This window comes from Octopus sinensis, unplaced genomic scaffold (assembly GCF_006345805.1).
Source record: "Octopus sinensis unplaced genomic scaffold, ASM634580v1 Contig13942, whole genome shotgun sequence".
Taxonomy (NCBI): Eukaryota; Metazoa; Mollusca; class Cephalopoda; order Octopoda; family Octopodidae; genus Octopus; species Octopus sinensis.
In genome coordinates this window covers 243,643-271,499 of record NW_021833065.1, presented here as the reverse complement: position 1 = coordinate 271,499, position 27,857 = coordinate 243,643, and the positions used below count along the sequence as shown (strand labels likewise).

Here is a 27,857-nt window from a genome sequence, read left to right as displayed (position 1 = left end):
TAGTCCTCCAGGCAATTACGGAGGAATTCAAGACAGGTTGCCCCTGGGAGCTCCTTTATGCTGACGACCTCGCTCTAATTGCTGAGTCACTATCAGAACTGGAGGAGAAGTTCCAGGTGTGGAAGGAGGGATTAGAATCGAGGGGCCTTAGAATCAACCTAGCTAAAACCAAAGTACTAATAAGTAGGAAGGAAGACAAACCACAAATGTCTTCAGGAAGATGGCCCTGCTCGATCTGTAGAAACTCTATAAGATGTACCCAGTGTAAGCTATAGACACATAAGAGGTGGGTGCAGCAATGTCAAAGGAAGGCTAACTGGGAAGATAGTTTTTGTATGTGGCAGATGCTCAGGAGCAATAAACTCTGAAAATCAGCAGAAAACAACTTCTGTCACTTTCCAGGGGGAAAAACTAGAAGTAGTTGATAGCTTTCGTTATCTAGGTGACCAAGTCAGTAGTGGGGGTGGGTGCGCTGAAAGTGTAACTGCTAGAGTAAGAATAGCCTGGGCAAAGTTCAGGGAGCTCTTACTTCTGCTGGCCTCTCGCTCAGAGTAAAAGGCAGACTGTATGATGCATGTGTACGAACAGCCATGCTACATGGCAGTGAAACATGGGCCGTGACTGCTGAGGACATGCGTAAGCTCGCGAGGAATGAAGCCAGTATGCTCCGATGGATGTGTAATGTTAGTGTGCATACTCGACAGAGTGTTAGTACCTTGAGAGAAATGTTGGGCCTAAGAAGCATCAGTTGTGTATTTATGTCTTCAAAGAATTATGATATCCAAAATTTTAAGTAAAATAATTGGATTACATTCGCTGTGTGCATCTTTTAATATTCTCATTGATTTCTAATACGGATAAACTATCACACAAGATCTCCTGTAAGTACAGTTATGATTTACATGTATTATTGCTATATCATTATATATATATATATATATATATATATATATATATAAGTGCACCTATGTATGCTGTGAAATATATTGTGTGATTAAGAACACTGACTTCTGAAATTTATTTTCTCTTTATATATAAAATTATCTATTATATTTAATAATAATCATAAAAATAATTGATCAAACAATATTTACTACTGAAGCTCTGTTTCAGCATGAAAAGTAAGAGTAAGAAAGCTCAACATTTGTCAATCTGAAGGGGTCTTTAATAGGGTTCTATGGTCTGAAGTCTCATAGTTGCTATGAAAACTATCGGCAGATGAATGCCTAGGGAGTTGTTGAAACCATATATAAAAATGTCCCCTGCAAGGTGAGAGGAATTTACTATTGTAGACGGATGCTCATCAGGACTTAGCTCTTAGACCTCTCCTGTTTGTTAAGATTTGCCAAGCAATATCAGAGGAGTTCACAATAATATGTCAGTGGGAACTCTTGCATGCCAATGATCTAATATTCAGAACTGTATCTTGAGAAGAAATTCAAAATGTGGGAGAAAAGTCTAGAAGTGAGAGGTCTCAAAGTAAATCTGGCAGCGACAAAATCTTTAGCAGGAAACAAGGCAAGATTCTACAACCATCTAAGAAATAGCTGTGCTGAGAATACAGAAAACATGGTGAAAGGAATTTCAAACACTACGCCTAATGTAAATTATGTGTACACAAGAATGTAAGGGAATCATAGGTAGATTGACAGTAATCGCAGCCCCACCACACACACACACACACACACACAAAATGCATATGCATCAAATGTACCAGAGTAGTTAGTAATAAGAGCATCAGTGGTACCTAAAGTAGTTGACAGCTTCCCTTACATGGTGATCTAATTAAGAGTAGCGGTGGATGCTTCAAACATTTAGCAACCAGAATAAGAACAGATGGAAAAAATTTAAGGAACTGTTGCCTCAGCTGGTAACAAAAGGTTATATCATGAAAAAGTGATATGAAGTGCAACAATGCATAGTAGTGAAACACAGGCATTAAATGTGAAAGATGCATGAAAGAATAATGTTAACATACTCCACTAGATGGGTAGAACTGTGTATGAATGATGGAGAACAAATGAATTGAAAGAAAAACTGAGTACAAGAGGAATCAGATACAGTATGCAAGATGGAACAATGGAGCCAGAATTGAAATGTGCTACACATAGAAGATGATAGTTAAGTAGAGAAATGCCAAATGATCCAAATGGAAAGCTGAAAAAGACATGGGCAGAAGTGGTGGAAACTGATGAAGATGCTAAACTTCATAAAGGAGAAGATGCATGACTGAGACAAGTGGAAAGATCCTGTTCTGGAGAAAGCCTATCTAGCTTGTTCATGCAAGCATGAAAAAACAAAACAAAAAAAAACCCCAATGATGATGATGATGAGGAGGAGGTGGATGAATAGTGAACTTGAGAGCAAAATGCAAATAACTTTGAAGATTAGCATTACTGGAACATTTCATATTCATAGAACATTTTTAATGAAGCACCTAATTGTTAGCATATTGATGCGTGGTTTCAAAACTAAAAGAATGTAACATTATATCAAGCTACTATAATTCTTGGCACAAAAATATATCTAAGAGAGCCCTTCCCCACCTGAAAAAAAAGGGGGAAGAAATCTATTATTTGATGAATTAGTATTCCATGACGTTAGATTTCATTGGTGAGAATTACTTGGATTCTGTTTATATATTCCAGTCTCTATATGAAGACTGGAACTGAATACATTGAAATGACCCATTTTCAGTCCATAAATATATTTTTAGCAATTAATTACTTTTACAGCAAACTAAAAGGTCATGATGCCCAATTCAGTATTTTTCATTCATTCAAATAATTTGAAGTCAAAACAACAAAACTTGATCTGACTAAAGAGTAATTTAAAAACTGGTTCTTGTATAAACTTATAATAGAGAATCTTAATAACTGAACAAGAGATCATTTGCTTTCAAAAGTTCCCATGTCTATTTAGTCTTGGGTGATTAAAGATTAACATATTAAAATCTTAACCCTTAGTAGAAACTTTTTCAATAAATCAATAAAAAGTGATAAATTGATAAAACTGTATGAGTCCATTTTTTAAATACCACTAAGTAATATTACTCAACCGTAAACTAATTTGTAAGATTTTGTATTAAATTCATTTTTCCATACTTTTGAGTAAAGTGATTTAGTTATTGGAGCCATTTTAACAGTTAAATGCTCTTCCTATGGTTAACTATATGTTTTTGTTCAGTAATCATAGACACCAGCTTACGGGTGAACTATAACAAAATGACAGTAATAAAATATTAATTGATGACCATGTTGTCAGTACACCATAACTTCACTGCTACATTTCATGCATGAAGAATTTAACAAAATACACAAAGAATTTAAGACAAATAATAATGAAGAATTTATTCCACTTAACAAAATGATCATTTTACTTCAATATTTAAGAACACTGATAATGAAGCAAAATATACAAATAAACCCTGTTATCAGACTGCAGAACAGTTATTCATGCTCATCATCTATGGCTTGTGCATTTATGTACTATGATTCAAGTTGTAAAGTTAACGGTTTAGTATAGCAAGCATGAGTTTTATTAAAGAAGTACAATAAACCAGCCAACATGAATTTATACATAGACCTTACACACGAAAAAAAAAAAATTGTGAAGTATAAAGAATACTTTATGGGCTGTTACAATTAGCTTCTTATATAGGCACAAGGTAATCATTTTGAGGGTTAATTAATTGAAATTAGCCCAATGTCTCAGTGTATAGTTGATATTTATTGACTCTTGAGGTATGATGGTAGAGTTGACTTGAATAAAATTTCAACTCAGAATGTAACAGGCATAGTTATGTTTGTTACTATACAGTCTTCCATTGAACTACATCAAGGAGGATGGAGCAAGGTTCAGCACAACACATGTGGAGGATGACATGATGATAAAATAGTAGATAGAACCATAAAAGCAAAAGGACAAACCTGAAAAAAATAGAGGAAACTGGGGAGCAAAGAACATTACTAAGTATTTATGAGAGAAGCTAATTGTCTGTCTATAGTGTGAGCACTAGAGGCGTGAGGTTTTCCAGATTGTGAGATAATGTATTGGAGTAAATCAGGCCATCATTGGTGAAATGTGTGTATAGAATGATGCATCATATTTGCCCTTAATATCAGCAAGATGAAAGAGGCAGGGAAATGAGATAAATAGTTACTGAACGAGGAGATTGAGCAGGAATAAGCGGGGTTACCTTGGTTGAATTGAACAGAGAAAGTTGCTACTGAAGTTAATTACAATGTAGTAGGAATTAATGATATCAAGGTTGGGAAGGCAGCTGGCTCACCAGAGATAATAACTGAGATATTAAAAATATCTAGTCAAATCATGTAGTGCATGGAATTATCTCTAATGACTGGAAGCAGTTTTGTAAACTACAAGAGAAAAGATGGTTGACAAGGAAATGTAGCAAATCTGTCATGACAAAAGGAAGACTATATTTGTGGTGTGCCAATGATGTGAACTTACACCTACAAGTTTAATTCACAGCTGTCAAATAAATCTGTAGATATACCTTTTTGCTGTTAGCAGTGATTCTATGCCAACCATTTCTAACAGTCAGTGCTTAGTACCAGGTTATATTAACAAGCATGCCTAGTCACTAGAGAGAATGCCAGTAGTAGTAGTGATACAGACAATAAATCAGTTATGCAATACCAACTAGAGTGACTGGCTTGCTTTTATCAACAACCTAGATTCTTGACCAACTCAAATGGTAACTCCACATAAAACTATGTGGTGACTTTTCCCCACAGAATTATGCAGAAATTCCAGTCAGAACCATGTAGTGAGCTATTATAACAACCAGCTCAAAGACAAAATTGCTTTAACTGTAGTTATGTATTAAATCAACTACAGTGACAGATGGCTTTTTGCAGCCACAGTTTGCAGTTAGAACTTGCAGCAACAAACTATTTACTTCCTAGTTTAGCTTTCATTTGAAGCATATGGTAATAAGAATATAAATTCTGCATACTTTAAAATGGAAATACCACTGCAGAATTACTTGCATGTACACATACACTCTTCATTGACTAACTTTGTAGAATGCTTTCTTCCTTTCTGTATTCAATAAATTTTCAATGTTTTTCATATATTCTTGGCATTGGAACTTAAAGACATTTTATATGTACTATTAATCTTCTTGCTGAACAGGCCTGTCATAGTCATATTAATTTATTGACAAGCAGAGAATATATATCCTCATGCTGTTACTATAAATAACATCATATAGTTACTCAGTTTACACATTTGGTTGAATTAATGTTTTCTAGAGAAGTAATTACAGAAGTATTCAACAGATGACCAAATCATGAAAGTGGCAAGTCTTGGAGAACAAATCCTATACTTAGTATTCAATGACTTGGGAGAAAGATATCACACCAGATATCTGGTAGTCAATAAGAACATTGGGAGAAGAAAAATGGTTTGTGAGAATTGTGCAAGTCATGTACCAAAGTAATTTCAGGAAAGTAAGAGTTAAGAATGAGCCCAGTAAAAGTTTAGTGTGCAAATAGGTACCCATCAGAGTTTGATTTGCAACCATTTCCAGTTTGCTATTGTCCTCAAAGCCATCACAGAGGAGTCCAAGACAGCTGCTAGCAAGAATTCATGTATGCAGACAATCCAGTGCTTAGAGCCGAATTTGTTGAAATGTTAGAAAAAAATTACTAACAGAAGAGTAGAATTTAGAATCAACTGTTAATTAAGCAAACAAAGCATTACTATCAACAAGGAAGTGGTTATGTCCAATACACAGAAAGGGAGCAGAGAGGTACTCTATACTGTGAACCCAAATGGGTACAGTACAAGATTCAGTGGGATCTTAGGTAGGCTGATAGAGAAGATTTCATATGTAAAAGATCCATACTAGTAGATAGCAGTGAAGACTTAAGTGCCCAGTAGCCTTGTTGGAAGTAGATCTGTTTTGTTACCTAGGTGATGTAATCAGCCAGCAGTGAAGGTGGATGATGCAAAAGCATGGTAGCTGATTAAGGCCAGTGTAGGAAGAGATTAGGGAGAGAGCTATTACCACAATTCACATCAAAGGGTTTCACTTAGTTAGTGATGGCTAAAGTGTGACATTACAAAAATGAAAAGTAAGCTTGACTTTGGAAGGATTTGAACTCAGAGCACTAAAAGCCAGAACTAGGAACATAAGGCAACCTATCTGAAGCCAACTTTCCACCAAATAAACTCATAAAATATTTCACATTCTTTTTTTCCAGAAATTTATCTCCAAATGGAAGATATTTTCAGAAAAGGGAAAGGCTTTTGCAGATAACTTTTATTGTTCTTACTATTGATGGCCATTGAGTTGCAGAAACTGTAAAGTACAAGACTAGCTGCTGGGTTACAGAAACAGGTAAAAGTACTAGACTAAGTGCTTCATGATATTTACTCATGTATCTTCTTTACCTTAAAGGTTTCCATCCCTCTGAAGTTGAAGAAAATAGGTGGTAGTCATTGAACCATCAACACAGTCTGTAATTTTTAGTCCTTATGTTTCATTTATTTCTAAATGAAAATGCTACACACCAATTCTAAGTATACAGTTACAAAATGTAATCTTAGCTTACCAGAACATTTTAATAATGTTGAGTTTGATGTATGACAAGAGTAACAAACATGAAAGACAAAAACTGGAGGCATCACATATTCATCTCAATTTTCATAAGCCCAGGGTACACAATAGAATGTTTCATATGCTTAACCAGCTTTGCTTGGGTTTCCAACTATGCTGATACAGATTCCAATAAACTGCAATATGCACCAATAAACCTTTGATATGGCTTGGCATAAGGAGCACTTAATACACTTCAAACTGATTAGTTGGTTTGACAAGTTCTCACATTAATTACTCCACTTAGATAGAAATAATACATATAAATTTATAGTTTTGACATTCTCTTTCATAAAAGGCCATTCATCTGTTAATATTATGAGCCTTCACTTGACTTAAGTTAATTTCAAGTTCCATTAGGATGCAACTTATATTATAGAAAAATATTACCACACATTCAAATTCTTGTGAACAATTCTTTAAGAATTCTTGGTATTGCACAAACTAAGACAGTCAAAAAATAAATATATTAGTTTTGAGAATACAGAACAACATGTTATGGACTGCTGCTCTCCTATATGGAATGCACTGGCAGCCTTTTATGACAATAAATATCCCACTGAAGAATTAGTTAAGAACCAACTTATTAATTTTAAAATGTTCCATAATTGAGAGCACAAATAATTTATTTCGGCTTTTTTTTCCGTTACATAAATGTATTTCTGTATAAGAGCTATGTACCAACTTTTTACTATAATCAATGTTTCTCATTCTCAGACCCCTGATCCATAGAATATCCACAAGATTTCTCAAAACGTACCTGATGCATTTGTTTCATAAGTCAACCATACATACATAATACATGCCAAAAGTTAGTTGTTTAATCATCTTATTATCATTGTTTCATAACATGATTTTATTCAGCAGAACAGGATAATTCCATTCATCTTGAACATTTCCTTTAACAGCATGTTCCAAAGTTTTACCATATGTATTGCAACTCTCACTATTACCATTTCATTATTTCACTGATATTCTATTAACAGTCATTAAATCTTTTTGTGGAACTACCATTATATGTTGTAGGTCTTTTGCTTGTAATACCAATTTTGAGGTTATCAGAGAATTTTGCTGCTCCAGTGCTTCACAATTTACTAACTATATAATATGCAATATAGTTTCCTTGTGAGCTGAGTTGTGAAGACACAAACACATGCTTATGTATGATTTGCTGTTTCTTTCTTCCAAATTTCATTCACAAAGTATTGGTTAATCCAAGGCCATAATAGAAAACTGTTGCTGAAGTTACTGTGTGGTAGGCTCAGAACTACGACACAAACATTTTAACAACACAGCCATATATGCACATATCAATATCGATAGCTGTTTTTCAAGTGAAAACCAATATATTTATCTGATATCCATCCACCTGCTTTCTTAACTTACACTCGCTATGACCCTCAAATTAACACTGCTTATCCAACTTTCAAAGTGTTAGCAGCAGGGCATGGATTTAGTTATTGGCAGGACTTAACATGAAATTCCTGGCTTTGAACTAGAAGGATATCATGCAGAGGATCTTCAATGCAAGCCAATGGATGAGACCTTAATATTCCTAGTTAGATGGAAACTGCAGGACCACATGGAGCAGTACTCTGTGACTCCTATAGTATGTGCAACCGAAACCCCTAAAAAAGGGGTGTCCTATGAGATGACCTAGATGATGAGATTATCCAGCTGGTGATATTTAACTTACTCTTCTTTTATCACTGCAGGCTATCTGTTCTGATTAACACAGAAAGCTGTACTTCTGTTTAATTTTGTCACTAATAAAATCAGTAGTTACATATGTTTTTTTCCCACTTATTTCCTTTAAATAAACAGGTGTATCTCATCATGAAATTTATCTATAACCTCAAATAACTTATCAAAACAATCTATAATTTTCAATTCATAAGAGCTTATTCTATTTCAAATGAAACTACTTTTACAATTTATCACCTTAGTTCATCAAGACACAGTAATGTTAGATTTCATAGGAGACAAAAAAAAAAAAAAAAAAAAAGCAAAAATCAACTATCATAGACATCATCTTGGATATATTAATAAATTGTTCCAAAAGGCTTAACCATTTTCCTGAGGTCCTTGAGCCAATCTGACCCAAAACAATACTTATTACAACAATGAAGAATTCTCAGTGTAACACATGAACATTATTTTCTAAATCACATCTCATTCAAAACTAACATCCTTCATATTCACACGACATACACCCTATTAACTACACTTAAACGACAATATGAAAGAAAAATTTAAAATAATGTAAACAAGTGTCATATTCAGTAAAGAAAAGTTAATTAAAAATGTTTTTGACACTAATTTACAAACAATACCTAGACTTCCTGAGGTTTCAACCACTTTTCTACAAATTATAAATCAGCCTACACAGTGCCTATGTAATTTAACAAGTAACACACAGGCAGTGTACACAGGAAAAGGAAAATAATAAAACTAAAAGACCACTTAAAACATGTAAGATCTCTTTAGTCTATGATTATAGTTTGCTCCAGTTGAACTGTTGTATGAACTGGAGCTCATACAACACAAGTAAAACCTGCAAATACCAGTAGCACTCATATTCAAAAATCATTTTCTTAACCATCTTATCTGACTCATATAAGTACAAAATCCATGTACAGAAAAACAATTTCAATATCAATGGATTTATTAGCTCTAAATTGCTGAGCTGTATCAAGTGAATTTACTAAATGCTGAGTAATGTAAGTTGTTAGACATTCGCTGGCTTCACTAAACCATTTTTGCTGTAACTATCACCAGAAACTTGATCTGTATACAGAACCCCACCCCCCAAAAAAACAGCTGTTTACAACACACCATTTACAATAATGCATGATGGTCTACAATGAGCCACAGACTAAAAAGCAACTCAATAATAGTCTTAAAACATATTTAGATCAATGAATATGAAGTTTGTTCTTAATGACTTTTCTTCTAAGCACAGAAAACAGAAATAAGGACTTTGTGGTTCCACACAAGTACAAGTTCCAGTTTATTCAACTATTGCATTAATTCTTACCATCCACATTATCTACTTGCCCTATAACCTAATTTTTCAATCCTAAAAATATTTTTCCTTAGTTGACCTGTTATATTCTTCAATTTATGTATTTTATTCACCCAAAATCATACATTAAAACTATGTTAATGGATTTATCCTCTCAATGTCAAAATTACTCATTTGTAACAGAGAAGTTTTATTCTCATGATCAAATACCCTTTAGTTAATGATGTGGTGGCAGAGACTTTTGTCTGAATACTCCAGTTAATAAGGTACTAATAGAAAAAATACATGGGGTAGTTTGATATAATTATCAGATTTAAATTCTAGATTTTGCAGTAAGAAATTAATGCTTCCTCATTTTGAATTGAAGCCAACTCATCAGTTAAGAATTATAACTGTCAAGGTTTGTTCAATAGTTATAACTTTATTATTTGGCACAAAGCTTCGCATTTTGGAGGAGTGCAGAATTTCTTATATTGACCTCAGTACTTGACTAGTACTTATTTTATCTACACCAGAAGGGTCAAAGGCAAAGTTGACTTCTGCAGTATTTGGACAGAGTACAAACACCACAGGCATTACTTAGATAATTACTTCAATTCTATAAAGACATAAAAATGTCCAACATAACCTCAAAATTTTTTGGTCTTTCTGTATTTAAAATGATGTATATGGATGACTATCTCATTATTGTCAGGAAAAATGATTTGTTTTGGTATTCTGCATCATAATTATTTTTTCAGAATGTCAAATGTTACTTTGTAACAAATTAAAAGGCAATCAATTATTATTGACAATTAAATAAAGTGCTTTAAGTGGTCAACTGAAGACTTTTTAACTTAGAAATAATTCTATCTCTTCCACAAGATAATCAACATATATTAAAACTAATACAAGTTAAACAAAATATGTAATCAGAGACAAGTTTTTCATAAATTTAATGTCCAATTTTTTCATGCTTGCCTGAGTCAGATAGAATTCATTGAAGTAGGTTTTCTACAGCCAGATGCATTCTTGTCACCTCACCTGTTTCCAAGTAACATGTTTTCATGGACGACTGGGAATGTGCGATCTTCTGTCTTGTATGACAGTGACGCTTGTTTATAACTATCCCATGACATCAAGGCAAGAGACGTAAACAAGCACACCTATACATTGGCTTTTTCAGCTTCCATCGACCAAATCCTCTCAGGTTTTGGTTAGCTCTGAGCTATAGTACAAGACATTTGCCCAAGGTGTGCCACACAGTGAACTGAAACTAAAACCATATGGTTGGAAAGTGAACTTTTTAAACACCCAGCCATACCCGCACTATTATTGACATGTGTTCTATCATTTTGTTTCTTTGTTTATACAAAGATTCTAACAAGTGTGATTTTTGTCCTGCAATAAGTTACTTATACCTCTTCATCATTTCCACTGTCAGAAATGACATGAACTAGTAATTGGCCCATTGGAAACCTATAGCTAATGATAATATTGTTCACAAATTGCAAGATAAAATAAAAATAAATAAATAAAGCACAGTTTGGATGTCTCAGGGTTAACATCCACAAATCATTTCTCAGTTAAACATAATGAATTTGGAAGAGCCAGGGTTCAGGAGTGAGACAGCGGAATTTTCAAATATATTGGAAGTGAGCTATAAAAAAGCTATATATGTAATAATTGGCTATATGTATATGGGCATATACATATGCCTATATATCTAATATTGATACGAAAAATTATTTTAAGATAGTTTATGAGAAGACCAAAGATTTTCTCATTTAAATAACTTAAAATATAAAGTACTTTCTTTTATGAAAGCCACATGAAAGATGCAATTACATGTTTTATTTCATTTTTCGTAAGTTTTCTCAATAAAGAATAAAGGTAAAATTAAAATGTATTTAAAATAAGATACTTACCAACTACCATTAAGTTAAATTCAAACCCTCTTTTGACAGATTTTCGGTAAACTTGATTTGGTAAGTTAGCAAAGCCTACATAGTTCTCCAGTTCTTTATGACCCTCTCGATGGTGCTTCTCATTACGATCATTGTCAACATCCTTTGTAATTATTTCCCGTTCTCGTGTACGCTCCCTTTCCATTCCGAACCTTGCACTAGGGTCAAATTTGGGTGCTGCTTCATTTTTAAAAAAAGCATCCCTTTTGGCAGCATTAAGCTTAAAAAAGAAAAGAAAAGGAGAAATAAGTATGTATTTAAATGTAAAGAAAACAATAAATGTAACAAAATTACCTCAAATACAGAATGGGATTTGTATCCTAAAATATATAAATTGATTTTATTTTAAAATAAAGAGAAAATTATTAAAAAAAAATTCTCATAGAATTGAAGTCAATTCATTTTGTACATTGGTTGAATTAACCCAAAGAAATAAGAATAAGTATTTAATTCTTTGATACCAATCTGCTTGAAACTGCTCCTGGTTCTATGATATACAAACTTCTCGATTTAAAGTGATCTAAATTAAAAGTTTTCATCAAAATTTCATGTTACTTAATATAGTAGAGTTATTTTAGTAAATTATTCATTATTCTCAAAATTAATTGAAATAAGAGCAGTGTATTTCAACAGAAATATGATAAATGGGAGCTATTCAAATTAGATTTAGTATTACTTGCAAGATTATTCATTTGCTTACTATCTATGTTTGAAAAGCATACAACAATAATTAAAAAACATTGAAATAAACATTTAATTGTAAACAAAATTTAAATCTTGATCTTGACTAAATTACAATGACTTGATGGATCAAATTCTTTAGTGATAGTGATGTGTATCTGTGGAAAAGACACAGTACTTGCTAACTTTAAAAGTGGGTGAACATATTTAAAGCCAAACATCAAAAATTTCATTGGAAATATTAGTGTAGTGAACAGAAATAAACATTAGTTAAATGGCTAAAATTATTTTAATAATTTTCACAAATGTAGGAGACAATATTGAATATATTTCAGCAAAGCATAGACCTCAATGTAGTGCCAAACTGGTAATAAGAGAACAAGTTTGAAGTACAGTACTGTAATCCAAATAGGCATGGAAAATTAAACATTATGTACATAAAAATTTATAGTTAAGTAGTGGTGAACATATTTAATGCAGAAATCAAAATAATAATGCAGTGGGAAAAGAAGTTACTTAAAAAAAAAAAAAAAAAGACTAAAATTTATATAACTTTTCAGACAGAAGAAGCATATCTGAATTAAGTTGTATTTTTTATTTCTTGAAAGCAGAGACCTAACTATTCTAACCCTCAATCAATAAAAAAAAAAACTAAAAAATTTATCCCTTTTCATGCTAGCTCAACACAAAAACTGATATCTTCTCAGTTGTGCCAACAAAATATTCAGCACACAACATCTGGCAAAAATATATTTAAAGCCATTCCTTAAAGTTTCCTATTTAAAATAACTTGATGCTTAGACTGATAAATAGCCAACTCTCAGTACAAGAAATAATTTAGATATCAAGTAATGTAGATTAATATTAATTTTAGCTCATACATTTACCTTTGTAAAGAGAAAGATAAGTGGTATTAAAGCTAATATTCTATACAATCTTCAAGACAAATATTTATATCATTATATTTAGTTTTAACAGCATTTTTAAATTTCAAAGCAACAGTAAGCAGAATGTTTGTATAAAATGTTCTAACATGTTGTTCACACACTTGAGCAACAAATCTGTGACAAAAATCTAGTCAGAATTGTAGGATTGGAATAGATGAGACAGTTTTTTTCCTATCTGAATTCAATTATTTTTGTCTGACAAAGAATATAACTTGCAGACAAGTTTTAATACAGAAACCAGCAAGAAATGTCAGATCATGAAAAAGCAAAACAAATGTCTACTCAGCCACATTGAAAGTTACACATTAAAAGAAAAAGGAAGTAAGAAAATACAAAGATCTGTGAAGCATTTTCAACAAGGACATCCTCTCATTAATTAACTAAAATATACAAATAATAAACTTACAATGATGTCTTTATGTAATACACTACATAAACTCTAGCCTGGTTAAAACAGCAAGTAAAGAAAAAAAAAAGTTTTAAGATAAGCAGTTAATTATGTTGTGATTTTATTGCTTTTTAATAAATTACTTCAAAATTTTCAACTTTATTATAAAACCCAACTGATTTTTCCAAACACATCAGGCATTGCCTTACATTTTTGTTTTGTTTCAAGTCAACATAATTCTGTGAAAAAAAAAATCTTTCATGTAGTTTTTCACAAATATTGTTTGAATTGTGCAAATAACTTGTTTAATTGTATCAGTTAACATTTATAGTTTTCAATATTCCTCAAGTGTTATAAAATCTGCTTTATTGCTGGCAGATGAAATTCAAATACAAACAGTAAAGAACTATGAAGTTAAGGACAAGTAGAAACTTCCAGAAATGATGGCATAAACTGTTTAAGAATTTTAATTCATAAATCAAATATCATCAGGATCAAAAAAAATCATACTATAATAGGCGTAATGTCCGTCTGTCTGTACTCACATCACGGCCAAACGGTTGGGTCAACCGGCATGAAACTTTGTTTACAAAGAGGTTTTGTAAAGATAGCACCATGAATGAGTTATGTAAATGTTTACATATACATTGTTCAATAAGGTACACTATATAGTTTGACACCATCAAATATAAAGAATAAAAATAAGTACAACTTAAATTGTCTCGGTTCGCACTCTGCTCTTACTAACCATCGCAGATGGATAAGTTTGCTAGTAATGATAATGCCAGTATGGAAAGTGGACGTTAAATGATGATAAATAATAATAATGCTTTCTTTTACATTATTTAGTTTTGAGGAAGGAAGCAAGTGCTTAATAGTTTATAGAACAGAAAAAAAAATGATAAATGGCATGTAACAATATACCAAGGGATTTTCGACAAAACCACTAAATAAGGACATCTAACTTGAAGCCGACACAATTTTTACTAGCTTACTAGTAGAATTAAACCTTTAAAATTAATAAACAACTGCAAATTGTATTATTGTCATCCTGAAATATTATTTTGACAAGATTGGCTAGATAAATACTCACATGAGTTTAGTTTTATTTATTTAGTTGTTGATCTTAAGAGTTTACACCATCCCACACCCACTTTTAAACTACTTGCCACTTCTGGCTTTCTGCTTCCGCACCACCTACACTTTTTCATTCTGTAGGTCTCACACTAGGGAGTATGTACAATCCTTCCTCAATAAAGCTACATACATCATTAACAAATTTTCAGTCAACCCACTGAACAGAGTAAAATAATTTAGATCACAGTAGTCTTTTCTCATACAAGCTGTTCCTCATCATGAAATGCTTAAAAAAATATTCAAGGCAGAAAAAGTAGCATTTATTTATCAATATCATGATGAAGTATTTGTTACCAGAATAAATTATTGAGGCCTTTTTTTTTTTGTTTTGTTAATCAACATCCCTACTTAATATATTGCTGCTGTTTAGAAACATGAAGCTAATATTTGTATCCTCAATTCATTATGATAGTGAATCGATCATTATTTCATAAAACATTGAAAACTTACACATGGAAACCTACGGTTAACTACAGCTAATAAAGAATACATATTTTCATTCTGTCCAGTACAAACAAAGCAGCTAAAATCCGTGTGTATGTTGGTAATCATACAAAGATAATTTTAAATTAGGATTATCGCTAGACACATCAATTTCATTGATAACAAAAAATATATTCTGGAAGCAATCCATCACTATTTATCCAGCTATACTTTCATAATGAACCAACAAGGCAGTTTCTATATGGTCACACGACTGGCTAGAAATAGCAGCCGAATCTTCCTTAGTCAACACTAACCATCTTGAAAACAGAAAAAGACATTGCACAGTTTAATTCTAGATATATGAAACAAGAGATAGTTATGGTTGTAGTATTGTTGATCATAGGACTGTGTGTAAACAACAATAATGAAACACTTCACCTAATTTTACAATAACTACATTTACAATAACAACCTGCCTAGTTGATTTGCTTATAGTGATGAAATTTTTGTACTGCACACAAGCTCACTCTCTCCATCAAATAGGCACTTTCTGTATAGGTGCATGATGTGCCACATATCAGATGTTAAAGTGATCATAGAGCAACATTAGATGAAGTATTTTGCTCAAGAATACAACACACTGTTCAAGCCAGGAATCAAAACCATGATCTCACAATCATTACTAGCAAATAGGCTATGTACACTCGCTCACAAAATAGTAATAATTAATCTCACCCAAATTTCTTACTTTCCTCTTGAAAGATATTAGTAGGCTGTAGGCATTAATATTCCACTTAGAATCAATAAAGTCTTTTAAAAATTTATAAAAACCATAGTGTTTCCCTATGTATTGCCTTCAGACTTCAGACTGAATCATGGAGAAGTGCTTGAAAAACTTAAATTAAAAGACAAAAATATTTTTGTAGTGATGTTTTGTGGAGGTAATGAATAAAAAAAAAACAGGAAAGAATGCTATCATTTATCTTCTCTGAGACTAAACAGTTCAATGACCTCCACAAAACTTCACTACAAAAATGCACTCCTCCATAGTACAATTCAATCTGAAGTTTTTAAAATCATGGTGACTTGGTGGAAATTACTAACACAATGCAATACACAGGGAAACACTATGCTCTTTATAAACTCTTTAAAAAAAATACTGCATTGTCATATTTCTTAGAGAATCTTGGTATTTGGTTGATGCTAAGAATTCTTTTCAGAGGTCCAATTTAAAAAAAAAAATCATTATTCTTTATTAATCTACAAGTAGTAATGGTGCTTTGACATGTGTTTTACATTGGTTAGTTGTGTACCTGGTTATACCAATATATTGTTTATTCATTAATTACTTTTGGTCTTAATCCAACATTTTATTCATTCTCATTATGGTAAGACACACTTAATATAAATATTTCTATAATTGCAAATTCAATATGATCAATTTTTGAAAGGTCATTTGATAAGCGTAACTAATTTCAAATAAAAGTAGCCTAGTTTCTTGCAGTACCATGCATAATAAAATTAATACAATGATGATGATATTGACAAATAAAATTATGAAACTAGAGATTGGTCTTCTATAATTTTCTTTTTGTTTATTCAAAGACTTCTAGTAAGTACATTTTGGATGTTTCAGGGACAACTTCCTTAAATTTTTGATGGAAAGCATTTTCTCAGCGAAAAGTAATAAATTTGTAAGAGTCTAACTATGAAGCTATAGATTAGTAATCAATCTATCGGGATTTTCAAATATATTGGATACTAGATAAAAGTCTATACATCTGTTTATATTGCATTCCCCAAAATTACCTATTTATATGAAAACTGATTTTAAGATTGTTTATAGAACTAAAGAAAATGTTCATATGACTTAAATACAAGCTGCCTCTGGAGGCAAAATAGTAAAATCTGGACATAAGAGGAATCAGATGTGTGCAAGAGAGAAGGATATATAGATATGGGGTGAGAGCAGCTGTATAAAGAAGTGCTGACTGCTTAATGTGGATGGAACTTATGGAAGAGGAAGACCCCAAAAGACAGATATTTAATGATGAGTTTGTTTGTGTACCACAAGACTGGGTAAACATACTTTCTTTAGTTTACTTAGGATAAAAAAAAAAAGTATCAGGTATATTTTCAAAGTTCTCTGTGAAGCAATCTGTGAATGTATTAAACTAGAACCAATAAATAATCACACATTCTATGTATCAAGACTTCTCCTTTCAAGACTTTCAGAATCTTTTATATCAAAATATAAAACTTGAGAACAAAGCAAAGGTTTAACTAAAAACAATGGTGGTGTATATCAGGAAACGGAAAACTGAAGTACACAAAAATCATGCAACTGAGCACCAAGAAAGATATTTTAGAAGATAAATAAATAAAAGATTTTGAGAGGAGTAGAACAAGAAAACAAAATTAAATTGAGAAGTTTTAACTGAGAAAAGAATTATATTTCTGATATTGACAATTTTGTATGCATAGTTGTAAAAAGGTATATTTTAACTGAAAACTATTTTTCTCAAAATGTCTGAAGCAATTGCAAGCAAATTTAATATACATAAACTATCTATAATGTTTAAGCAGTAACTTATATAGAACAGCTTTGATTTAGCATTTGTATTAGCAGATTCCACACTTGTGTGATGCAGGAAGCAATCTAAGATTTCTAGCTCAGCCAGTGCTAATCCACATTGCAACATTTTAGGGCTTGTTTACCAACCAGGTACCCCTAATTATCATCTGTTAATAATTCATTTTTGAGTGGATTTTTTTTATTCCTTTGAGTCCCACAAAAGGGCTTACTTTGTGTGTTTGGTTAGAGACTATTATGCAGCATAGCTAAGCATGTGAGATGCTATTTGCATTCAGCTGCAAACACTGATTGTTGTTCGACTATCTTCTCTTCCTTCCCAACTCCATGAGACAGTCCCTCCATTGGACAGCTGGTATATTACAATAGCATCTGCATGTTGAATGCATCAAGCATCTTTCCATAGCTGGTCTTCAGAACGCCCCACAGTTGAGGTATGATAGTATACTGAGCAAAGGTTTCATTGTTTGAAAAACAATGCTCTTTTTGAATTATCTTTTTCTTACTTTTTAGAGGAAAGTGTTATGCTAATTGACTATCATTATTCTAAAACAGGGTTCTTGAAAAAACAAATCTTTATATTACATAATCATTCTGTTGGTTAGAGAGGGTGAAAATACTTATTCAGTCTCAAATTTTTCATGACCTATAACACAATTTTAAGTAACTACATTCTTCAAATTAAAGCACTATATAAGTTCCACGCCCCTGGAATCAGCCTTAATACGGGTCACTTAAATATCATTCTTTTTACAAATGAACTACTGTCCCAAATATTTAAACACAGAACATACATTTTGCAGTAATGATTTTGATGTACTGGAAATAACAGTTCTCATTTGGAATACCTGAAGAGCCACTGTATGACATTTGTATTCATTCAATTTGTATGGTCTCCTTTGTATTGAGTTGCTATTTTCTAAATAGGTGCAGATGTGGCTGTGTGGTTAAGGTGGTTGAGAGGCCTATTTTCTAACCATGTGGTTTCAGGTTCAATCCCACTGCACAACACCGTAAGCATGTCTTCTACTAAAGCCACAGGCTGACTAAGGCCTTGTGAATGGACAAGGAAACTGAAAGAAGCCAATCATATATAAATTGATGTATGTGTGTGTTTGTGTACCAAATGGACATTGTCATCATACATGTGAATGTTTGGCCAAGGGGAAATATTGCCTTGCTTGGAAACAGGTGACGATTGGCAATAGGAAGGGTGTCAGACCATAGAAAATCTGCCTCAGTGAATTCCATCTAACCATACAAGTACGTAAAATATAATGCTAAAAGATGATGTAAAAAATGATGATGGAGGAATAAATATGCCTTCCTGTTAGGACTAAAGTGAGACATCACTTCAAGTATAGCTAAAACTCAAATAATATAATTTTCACATTTTAATTCTTTTTTTTTTTTATATATGATTTTCTTATATAATAGATGCAGGCACAGGCATGGCTGTGGAGTTAAGAAGTTTTTCACAACCATATGGTTTCAGATTTGCTCTCACAGTATAGTACCCTGGGCAAGTCTCTTCTTCAGTCTTGGGCTGACCAATGTGCTGTGAGTGAAATTCACTTGATACCAACATAGAAAAACAGACTTAAGAATATTACTGATGAGGTGATGATCTGCTTATTAAAACAATCTATTAAGAAATCTTGAATTTCTGTACTGAGAAACTAAAACTAAAATCAGTAAACATTGAAAACAGAGCTATATGTAAACATCAAATGTGAGCTAAACATCAGCAGTATTATCAGTAAAGACTATATTAGTATTTTCTGGAGTGAATAGTGACTAACAAAGAAGGTGACTTTTAAAAAAATTTAAGGAAGATTTTCTTACATTTTTTTTTGTTTTTTTTTTTAGCAGAAATATGGAATCTTCAGATGTCTTGAATACAAAAACCTAATTGTTTCTAAAATGTTGATTTATCACATGATTTTGTCTACTCCAACCTCTCACACTGAAGTGTCTCTTGACAAGACATCTGTATGAGCTTAAGTATAAAAATATAACATCAAGATATCTATTTAACAAAATTAACATGACTGATTTAAAATTAATATTTTCCAAAATAAAATACTGAAAAAAAAAAAAAAAAAAAATTAAAGCTTACATCAAGGCTGTCTCCAAATTCTAAGTCTTTAACTGCGATTACATTATCAAAAGTAGTAATGTATTGTTGCTCTTTATCAGCCATAATGACAAGTATTCATACAGCCTGCTAAATTATATATCTTAAGGAGGACAAAGGAACTTTCATGACAAAATTCTTAAAATACTTTAGGAAGTGATTAAGCTCTCTTCTGCATTAATTCCATAAATGAACAAAACAAAAGATTTCATACTACATTAAAATTTCAGCATTTTTAAAGATAAAAATAGAACTTTCAACAAACCAAAATCCAATTTAATTAATTAAAAATCAGTTTGGGAAGAATTTCAGATGATTTTTAGAAGATCACACTCTAAATAAATACACCAACACACCTCTAAACATTCACACTAAATAGGTTCAACATTTAAACAAAGGTAGAATATAAACAACTTCCTTTTTTTCCCCCTTCCATTCCAACTAGGCACATACTGTGTTTTGCTTTTAGCAATAAAGTGAGAGGAAATGTAGTTTAGACTAAAATATAACAAGTGCAAAGTATGTTGGGCTTAAATTACTATTTCCTCAACAAGTATCAACAGTTTATATAGAAGCAAGGATAAAATAATCAAGATGGAGTTGACAGGCTCAAGGAATAGTAAATTGTAAGAAAAAGATAACTTTTTCTAAATATTTGAGTATTTCCACCCAAAGATTAACTTGATAAACACTTGATGAAGGATCACGCCAGCTTAAATCCTAATCCTATATACAACTTTCACTAACACCATAATTTTATACTGAGAACATTAACAAAAAAAACTTCCAAAATACATCTTTCACTGTCTTTTTAGTATGCATTAAGAGATTCATTAGGAAAATAAAGAGAACAGTTTTGTATAAATTTTGAGTGTGAACTTTTTCTGGATCACCAATATTCTTATTTGCAACACTATATTAATGAAGAAACAAAGCAACAATATTTCTAAAGATTAAATAAATATAAGTTTTATCCAAATCTACAGAAACAATTGTATTGTCTGATATAAAAAGACAGATTATAAAGATAATCCTATTAAATGAAATCATTATGTTGGCTTTGATGATTTTTAACTATAACAATAACCATTTAATAAGTAGGAAGAAAGCTGATTTGTAATTCTATTTTAAAATGAACTTAATTATGAAAATTTAAAGATCATTCAAATAAGATGTATATTATCTTAAAAACTGAATCAAGGACATAATTACTTCCTTGAAATTTATCTAACTATATGATGATGATGATGATGATAATGATGTTCACTGAATACTCTGATTACACTGAGGCGCTTTTTAACTGAATGTGGTTTGAGCAACTCTACACTTGACTATTTTTCTTCTTTCATATGTCCTCTCTACATTCAGATTTAGTTTAAAATACATCTTTTTTTTTTTCTTTTATATATTTTTACTTGTTTTAGTTACTGAACTCTAGCCATGCAGAGTCACAACCTAGAAGAATTTAGTCTAGCAAACTGACCCCAATATTTTCTTATTGGTAAAAAGTACCCATGCTAGTCCATGAAAAGAGCACCCAGTACACTCTGTAATATAGTTGGCAGTAGGAAAAGCATCCCACTGTAGAAACCAAGCCAAATCAGACTGGAACCTGCACCTCTCCAGCATGCCAGCTCTGGTCAACCCACACCAGAATGGAAAATGGATGGATGATGATGGTATGGTATTTATTCTACAGGTCTTTTTTGATGAACTGCCAATTTTATGGGGATGCAAAAAAGCCAACATGGGCTGTCACGCAGTTGAAGGAACAGGAGACAAACATAAAAGACACACACACAATGGGCTTTCAGTTTCCATCTACTAATTTCACTCACAAGGTATTGGTTGGTCTAGCACTATAGCAAAATGAATTTGCCCCAAAATCATATGGTTGCAAAGCAAGCTTCTTAACCATACAGCCATGCCTAAGTAAACCAAGAAGCAATACATCTAAAAAAGCAAAAAAAAAAAAAAAAAACAGACTGTCTTGGCAAAAAAGAGAAACTAAATGAACTGATTCCCACATTAAATTACACTTCATTGCATTTAACTAAAATAGCTATTTTAGGTTCTAGATGGCAAATGAGCAGTAGAAATATGAAAATGTCAGAAACCTATCTAAAGGACAATATTAGACTATTTTCACCATTAAGCACTTGATCTTGTTTAGAAAGTCATATTTGGACAACCACTGCTTTTTTAAACCTAATCCAGTATAAGAAATTCTTTCAAGTTTCCTTATTCTTAATATTTTCTAAAAATCTACTGAACACTACATCCATTCTCAATTTTGTGATTTGTAACCAAGTTTCAGCCCTTTAAAATGATTGTGGAACATAAAAATACATGGCTATGGTTTCAGTCTCACTGTATGAAACCTTGGGCAAGCATCTGCTATAGCTTCGAACTGACCAAAGCCTTGTGAGCAGATTTGGTAGACGGAAACTGAAAGAAGTTTATCATGTATATGTGTGAGTGCTTTTGTGCTTGTGTTCGTCCCCATCTTACCACCTGATAACCAGTGTTCGTTTGTTTACATCCCCTGTAATGTGACTGTTCTGCAAGAGACCAATAGAACAAGTACCAAGTTTTTTTTTTTAAAGTACTAGGAAGTTCAAAGGGGAACCCTAGCATAGACATCTCCTAATGACAAACAAGTAAAAGTTAAAGATAAATAAAAAGAATAGTCTTAAAGATATAAGATCGCTGACCACAAGGAAAAAAAAAACGAATTAAAAAACATGCTTAATTTTACCATTTTCAACTATTTATTTATATATTATTTTACTTTTTGATTTATACGAAGACTTGAAAAAGCACTTTAGAATGCTCATGTTCTTAATACATGATATTGAAAAAACAATATTTTATTTCACATTAAATCCGTAAGTAAACTGAACGAATAATTAAGACAAGAAATGTTCCAGGTTCCATTCTATCTGTAACAATTCTACCGTAGCATTGAGTTTGACTAAATCCTTTTGTAAGTGGGATTCAATACAGTGAAAACCTGTCACCAGTTGGTAGCCTATGCTCGACTACTTACGATTTCAACAGGTACCTCACACACATCAAGAGTTGATTCATAGATATCATTCCGCTCGCCACTTCGCCAATAACGCTCGTATCCAGGGCTTTCCCTCCTCTTGGCAATCAACGCTTCCACAGTATTCTTAAGTTACATTTGCTGTCATAGTGATCTGTGTTCTTTCCGTCCACAAAATTGTTTTTCTCCAGCATCACATTTCGAATACATCAATTTTTCTTCTATCTTAAGTTAAACTGTCCTGTTTTAGCATTCATACATCATTATTGGATATACGATTCATATTAGTATCTCTTGCTCTTTGCAACAAATTGTTTGTAACCCTATTAAGGATTATAAGCTCACTCCTCGTATATTTGTGACCATTCTCGTGTCCCTTTATGTGCTTGAAACTTAGCTGTTCGACGAGCAATCGATAAAATAACAGACGAAAATAAGGATCAATACGTAGGAAAGGACTTTTTTCAACTGATTACTTTCATTCTGTAATACTTTTATTGTTCGATATTGTGAATATTTTCCTGATATTTTTCCGTCATGCCTTTGAATTTCATGTTAATAATGAATAACACCAATCACGGTAATGGGAAGGAACTTAATGTCATTCTTAGAATCATGTGTTGAAGTGTTGGTATAAATATTTGGATAGGCATTGGGTTGATTTTCCAACAGTTAACAACATTATAGTATTTAGATGTTTTTGTAAACCATAACACACCAGAGGGTTATATCATGTTTTGAAAAATATACGTAAATATAAAAGAATATGAATGAAGAAAATATTTTCTCTTGGTTCATCTTCAAGTATTCTAATAAATTTTCTAGTAATTGCAAGAAACTTCGCTTTCCACTTGTCGCTTCTTAAAGTTCGTCGAAATGAAGTCTGATATATCAACTGAATTCTTGCGAATACTTCATCAGTCATGACCAGCTGATTTAATAGTTGATTTACAACACGGTTATTAAAGACAAAAATCAAATAAGTAATTTATTCCTGCAAACACATCCGAGAATATGAATGCTTTTCTATGATTGTTACCTTTAATAGACTCCAAAACAAACAATAACGTTTCTGCTAAAATAGGAAACCATGACTCAAATATGCAATACCTTAACTATAATACCATTCTTCCCTTTCCTATTGATTATCCATCTACAACTGATATGAACTTCACGCCTCGTATATTAACATTTCTTTGTCATCACCTGCTCACATTTTTATTGTAACGAAACGGTAGAACAATCAAGTTTAGATTACACATGATATCAGTTCTTAATGTAAACCTTTTTGTTTCAAGTCGTTTTAAAGAGTAAAACTGTTCATTAACAATTGCTATCCTTATAAGATACTGATGATAACATTCGAAAAATTAAATCAATTTATTTATTTATTGACTTCATAATTAAAATAAAATAGCTAATAAATAATCAAATGACTTCCCCATTCTCTCGAGTACATCATAGCCTGTAGTTGTTGACACTTGTAGTTAATCTATACCCAAGAAATACGAGTGAATAGATTCTTACGGATAGAACTCATCAAAAAGTCGAATCACCTTTGACGGGATGTGTATTCGTATTCATAAGACTAAAAATCCGACAATTACATTCATTCATTATCTTTTCTTCTAGTTATAAAAACAATAACTTTCTATGTTATTTATAACTCAAAATAAACATGAATATAATAAATAGAATTCAATTTATGACTAAATCAGCATGGGACTGCAAATAGAGAGACAAGCTGAACAGATGGAAGTTGAAGGAGGTAGGGTAGGGCAAATCTGAGTCAGAGGCTAAATTAATACAATTAATAATAAATGTTAAAAGAATAAAACAAATAATACCTAATATGGAAAAAAAAGATAATTATATTTCGATGCGTCGTGATCCAAAAGAAGAACATAGGGACAAATTTGGTCACAGTTATATATTGAACCTATCAAAGCGGAACACAAGACAATTCAATCGGAATCGAAGGAGGAAATAGTACTTACAGCCAACTTGGAATTTTCTTTGTTATAATCTGTATTTATAATAGTATTTGATACACCGTTAACAGGTTTATTTTCAGAGCTCGGAGACCAGTCAGAGACACCAGTTATATGTACATTGTTTACTGTTGTTGTACTAGACATGGTAGAAGTTAATTGGATTGGGGTACCACCACTAATGTTTTGGGATGAATTTCCTTCTCCATTAGCAATCCGGGAAGAGGTCATAAGTATAGGATTCACATCAGGCTTCTCGCACAAAAGACGGGATTTGTCAACAACTTTAGGTCTGTCAATATCGTCTCGACGGAAACTAGATTTCAAAAGTCTTGTTCTTTCAGCCACGGAAGGCGGTTTTTCTGGTGGTGGAGGTGCAGATCCACGATTCATTCTTTACACCACAACAATGATATATCAGATACTGAAGGTTTAACTGAGTTTGTTTAACCAGCTGCAAGTTTTCAAAACTTTCTCACTCACCCGAAGTGAACATTTAGTCAGTTTCGATAGCGTTGAGAATGAAACATAATATTACACACTAAACGTGTTGTTGCGGCAGTCGTAACAGCAGCAGCAGCAATAAAGATGACGGTGGTATAGTAAGCGCTGATAAGTAGAATTAGTAGGGAGATGGGGAAGACGGAAGAAGGAGACAGTGAAGAAAAAAAATTTGATTCAAATCATTGCCAATCCTTAGCTCCATTTTGTTTAAATAAAGCCTGTTACTCGGTTATGTTGCGACTATGAAATAAGGCATATAATATTTACCAGATGTCGTAAAATTCGTTTACGAACAGCAGAAGAAAAAAGTAAATTATTTAAAACAGTAATGACTAAAATAGGCCTAGTGAAATATACAAATGTGTAATTTTTGGGGGCCTATTTATGTTATAAAATATTTTAAAATCTGTTTAAATGTTGTGAAAATAAGGATAGAATGAAATAAAATGCTCAACGAAAGACTGGTGAAATGTCATCAGTTGTTGTTACTTTCACAATAGTTATAACAAATTGCTACAATTTCTTAATAACTATATAGTGAAGGTAAACAGCAAGAATTCTCTTAGCAAATAATATTCACAATTTTTATCTTGGTGTTTGGAAAGAGATGGCGGTCAGTTTTAGAAAGATATGTAAGCAACGCAGAATTAAACTTCAATGAAAAAAGTAAATGATTATTGTTGGTGATTTTTTTTTTACGTGACTATATAAGCGTTATTTTGACATATACAATATATACACATACAATACATCTAGCTACATTCATACATACGTAAACACATATATACATAAAAGACACGGCATATATATATATATATATATATATATATATATATATATATACACACACACATAGGTATATATGGAAGTATATACACACGTGTTTTGTGTGTGTGTGTGTACACAGGCAGGGCTAAGTGGTTAAGAAATTTGCTTCGAGCCTACGAGGACCTGAGTTCCAATCCTGCTGTGCGGCAACCTGAGCAAGTGTACTTGCCATCGCCTTGTGAGTTAATTGTAGTTCAAAAGTTCAGCCTTGTTACACTTGTGTTACTAGTCATCATCATTTAACGTCCGTTTTCTATGCTGGTATGGGTTTGACAGTTTGACCCAGGCTCCACTGTCAGTTCTGGCAGGGTTTCTACAGCTGGATGCCCTTCCTAACACCAACCACTTCACAGTGTGTACTAGCTGCATTTTATGTGGCACAATCACCAGTGCTTTTAACATGGCACTAGCATGAGAAGTGGCACCAGCACTAGTGTCTGTGGAATATCCAGCTGCTTTGCATATTAATTCAATGAATAGATTTTCCTGTTGATCAAACAGCTGGTTGCTTATATGTTGAAATTTATGTGCGTATGAGTCCATCTCACATGCACATTATATACATCACCATTTATGTTTTAACGTTCATTTTCCCATACTTGCATGGGTTGGACAGAATTTATATGGCAGATTTTCTATGGCTGGATGCCCTTCATGTTGTTAACCCTTACCTGTTTCCAGACAAGGTAATATTTCCCCAAAGCCAGACATGTTTCCACAGAATAAGAGAAATAAATGACATTCATTTACAACAATGATGACATGCAAAGACACAGAAATCATGATTTAGTTATTCTACAACTGCTGTTGGATACTTTTTGCCTGCTACCGATAATTTGTGCTTTTTAGCACTATATGGCTATATGAAATGCTTTCTCAAGATGAATGTTAGAGGCACAGACATGGCTGTGTGGTAGAAAGTTTGCTTCCCAACCACATGGAGCTCAGGTCAAGTCCCACTGAATGACACCTTGGGCAAGTGACTTCAGACTATAGCCTTGGGCCACTGAAAGCCCTGTGAGTGCATATGGTAGACGGAAATTGAAAGACGCCTGTTGTGCATGTGTGTGTCCCCTATCACTGCTTGACAATCGGTGTTGATTTTTTAAAGTTCCTGCAAATTAGCAGTTCAGTAAAAATAAAAGGTATTGGGGGTCAATTTCTTTGACTAAAACCATCAAGGCTATGTGCCCTAGCATGCAATGCTTCGTTCAGTTTCTGTCAACTGGGCTATAGTAGAAGACACATGCCATGCAGCAGGACTGAACTTGAAACCATGTGGTTGTGAAGCAAATTTCTTTACTACATACCCATGCCTGTGCCTATATATATGGAGAGAATGACATTCTGAATAGAGCAAAGCTTATTGAAATATTGGTTTGAAGCTGCGTTACATTTCTAAAGACTAGATAAAGTCTGCGTTCATAATTTCAACAAGAGTTCTAACAAATATTTCTATAAAATTCCTCCAACTCAGAAAAGTCATTCAATAGATGACTGTAAAAATTATTACAAAAGACTAAACCCTTTAGCATTTAAACCAGCCATACCTGGCCAGAATATTTCTACCTGTTTTA

At 32.5% G+C, this 27,857-nt stretch overlaps 1 protein-coding gene across 11 annotated transcripts in view; it reads right to left on the bottom strand.

The window, feature by feature from the left end:
- Positions 1–27,857, bottom strand: part of LOC115229953 (septin-7) — a 169,757-nt gene that overhangs the window by 62,237 nt on the left and 79,663 nt on the right. For 4 of the 11 annotated variants that reach the window (XM_029800212.2, XM_029800210.2, XM_029800211.2 and 1 more), the window contains one exon: positions 11,561–11,819. In XM_029800212.2, the coding sequence (XP_029656072.1) occupies positions 11,561–11,819 (259 nt within the window). Of the gene's footprint in view, positions 1–11,560; positions 11,820–12,075; positions 12,081–19,890; positions 20,010–22,279; positions 22,290–24,954; positions 25,647–27,686; positions 27,697–27,857 lie in introns of those variants that run through there. The other 7 variants (XM_029800206.2, XM_029800208.2, XM_036499416.1 and 4 more) reach the window with 6 other exon arrangements.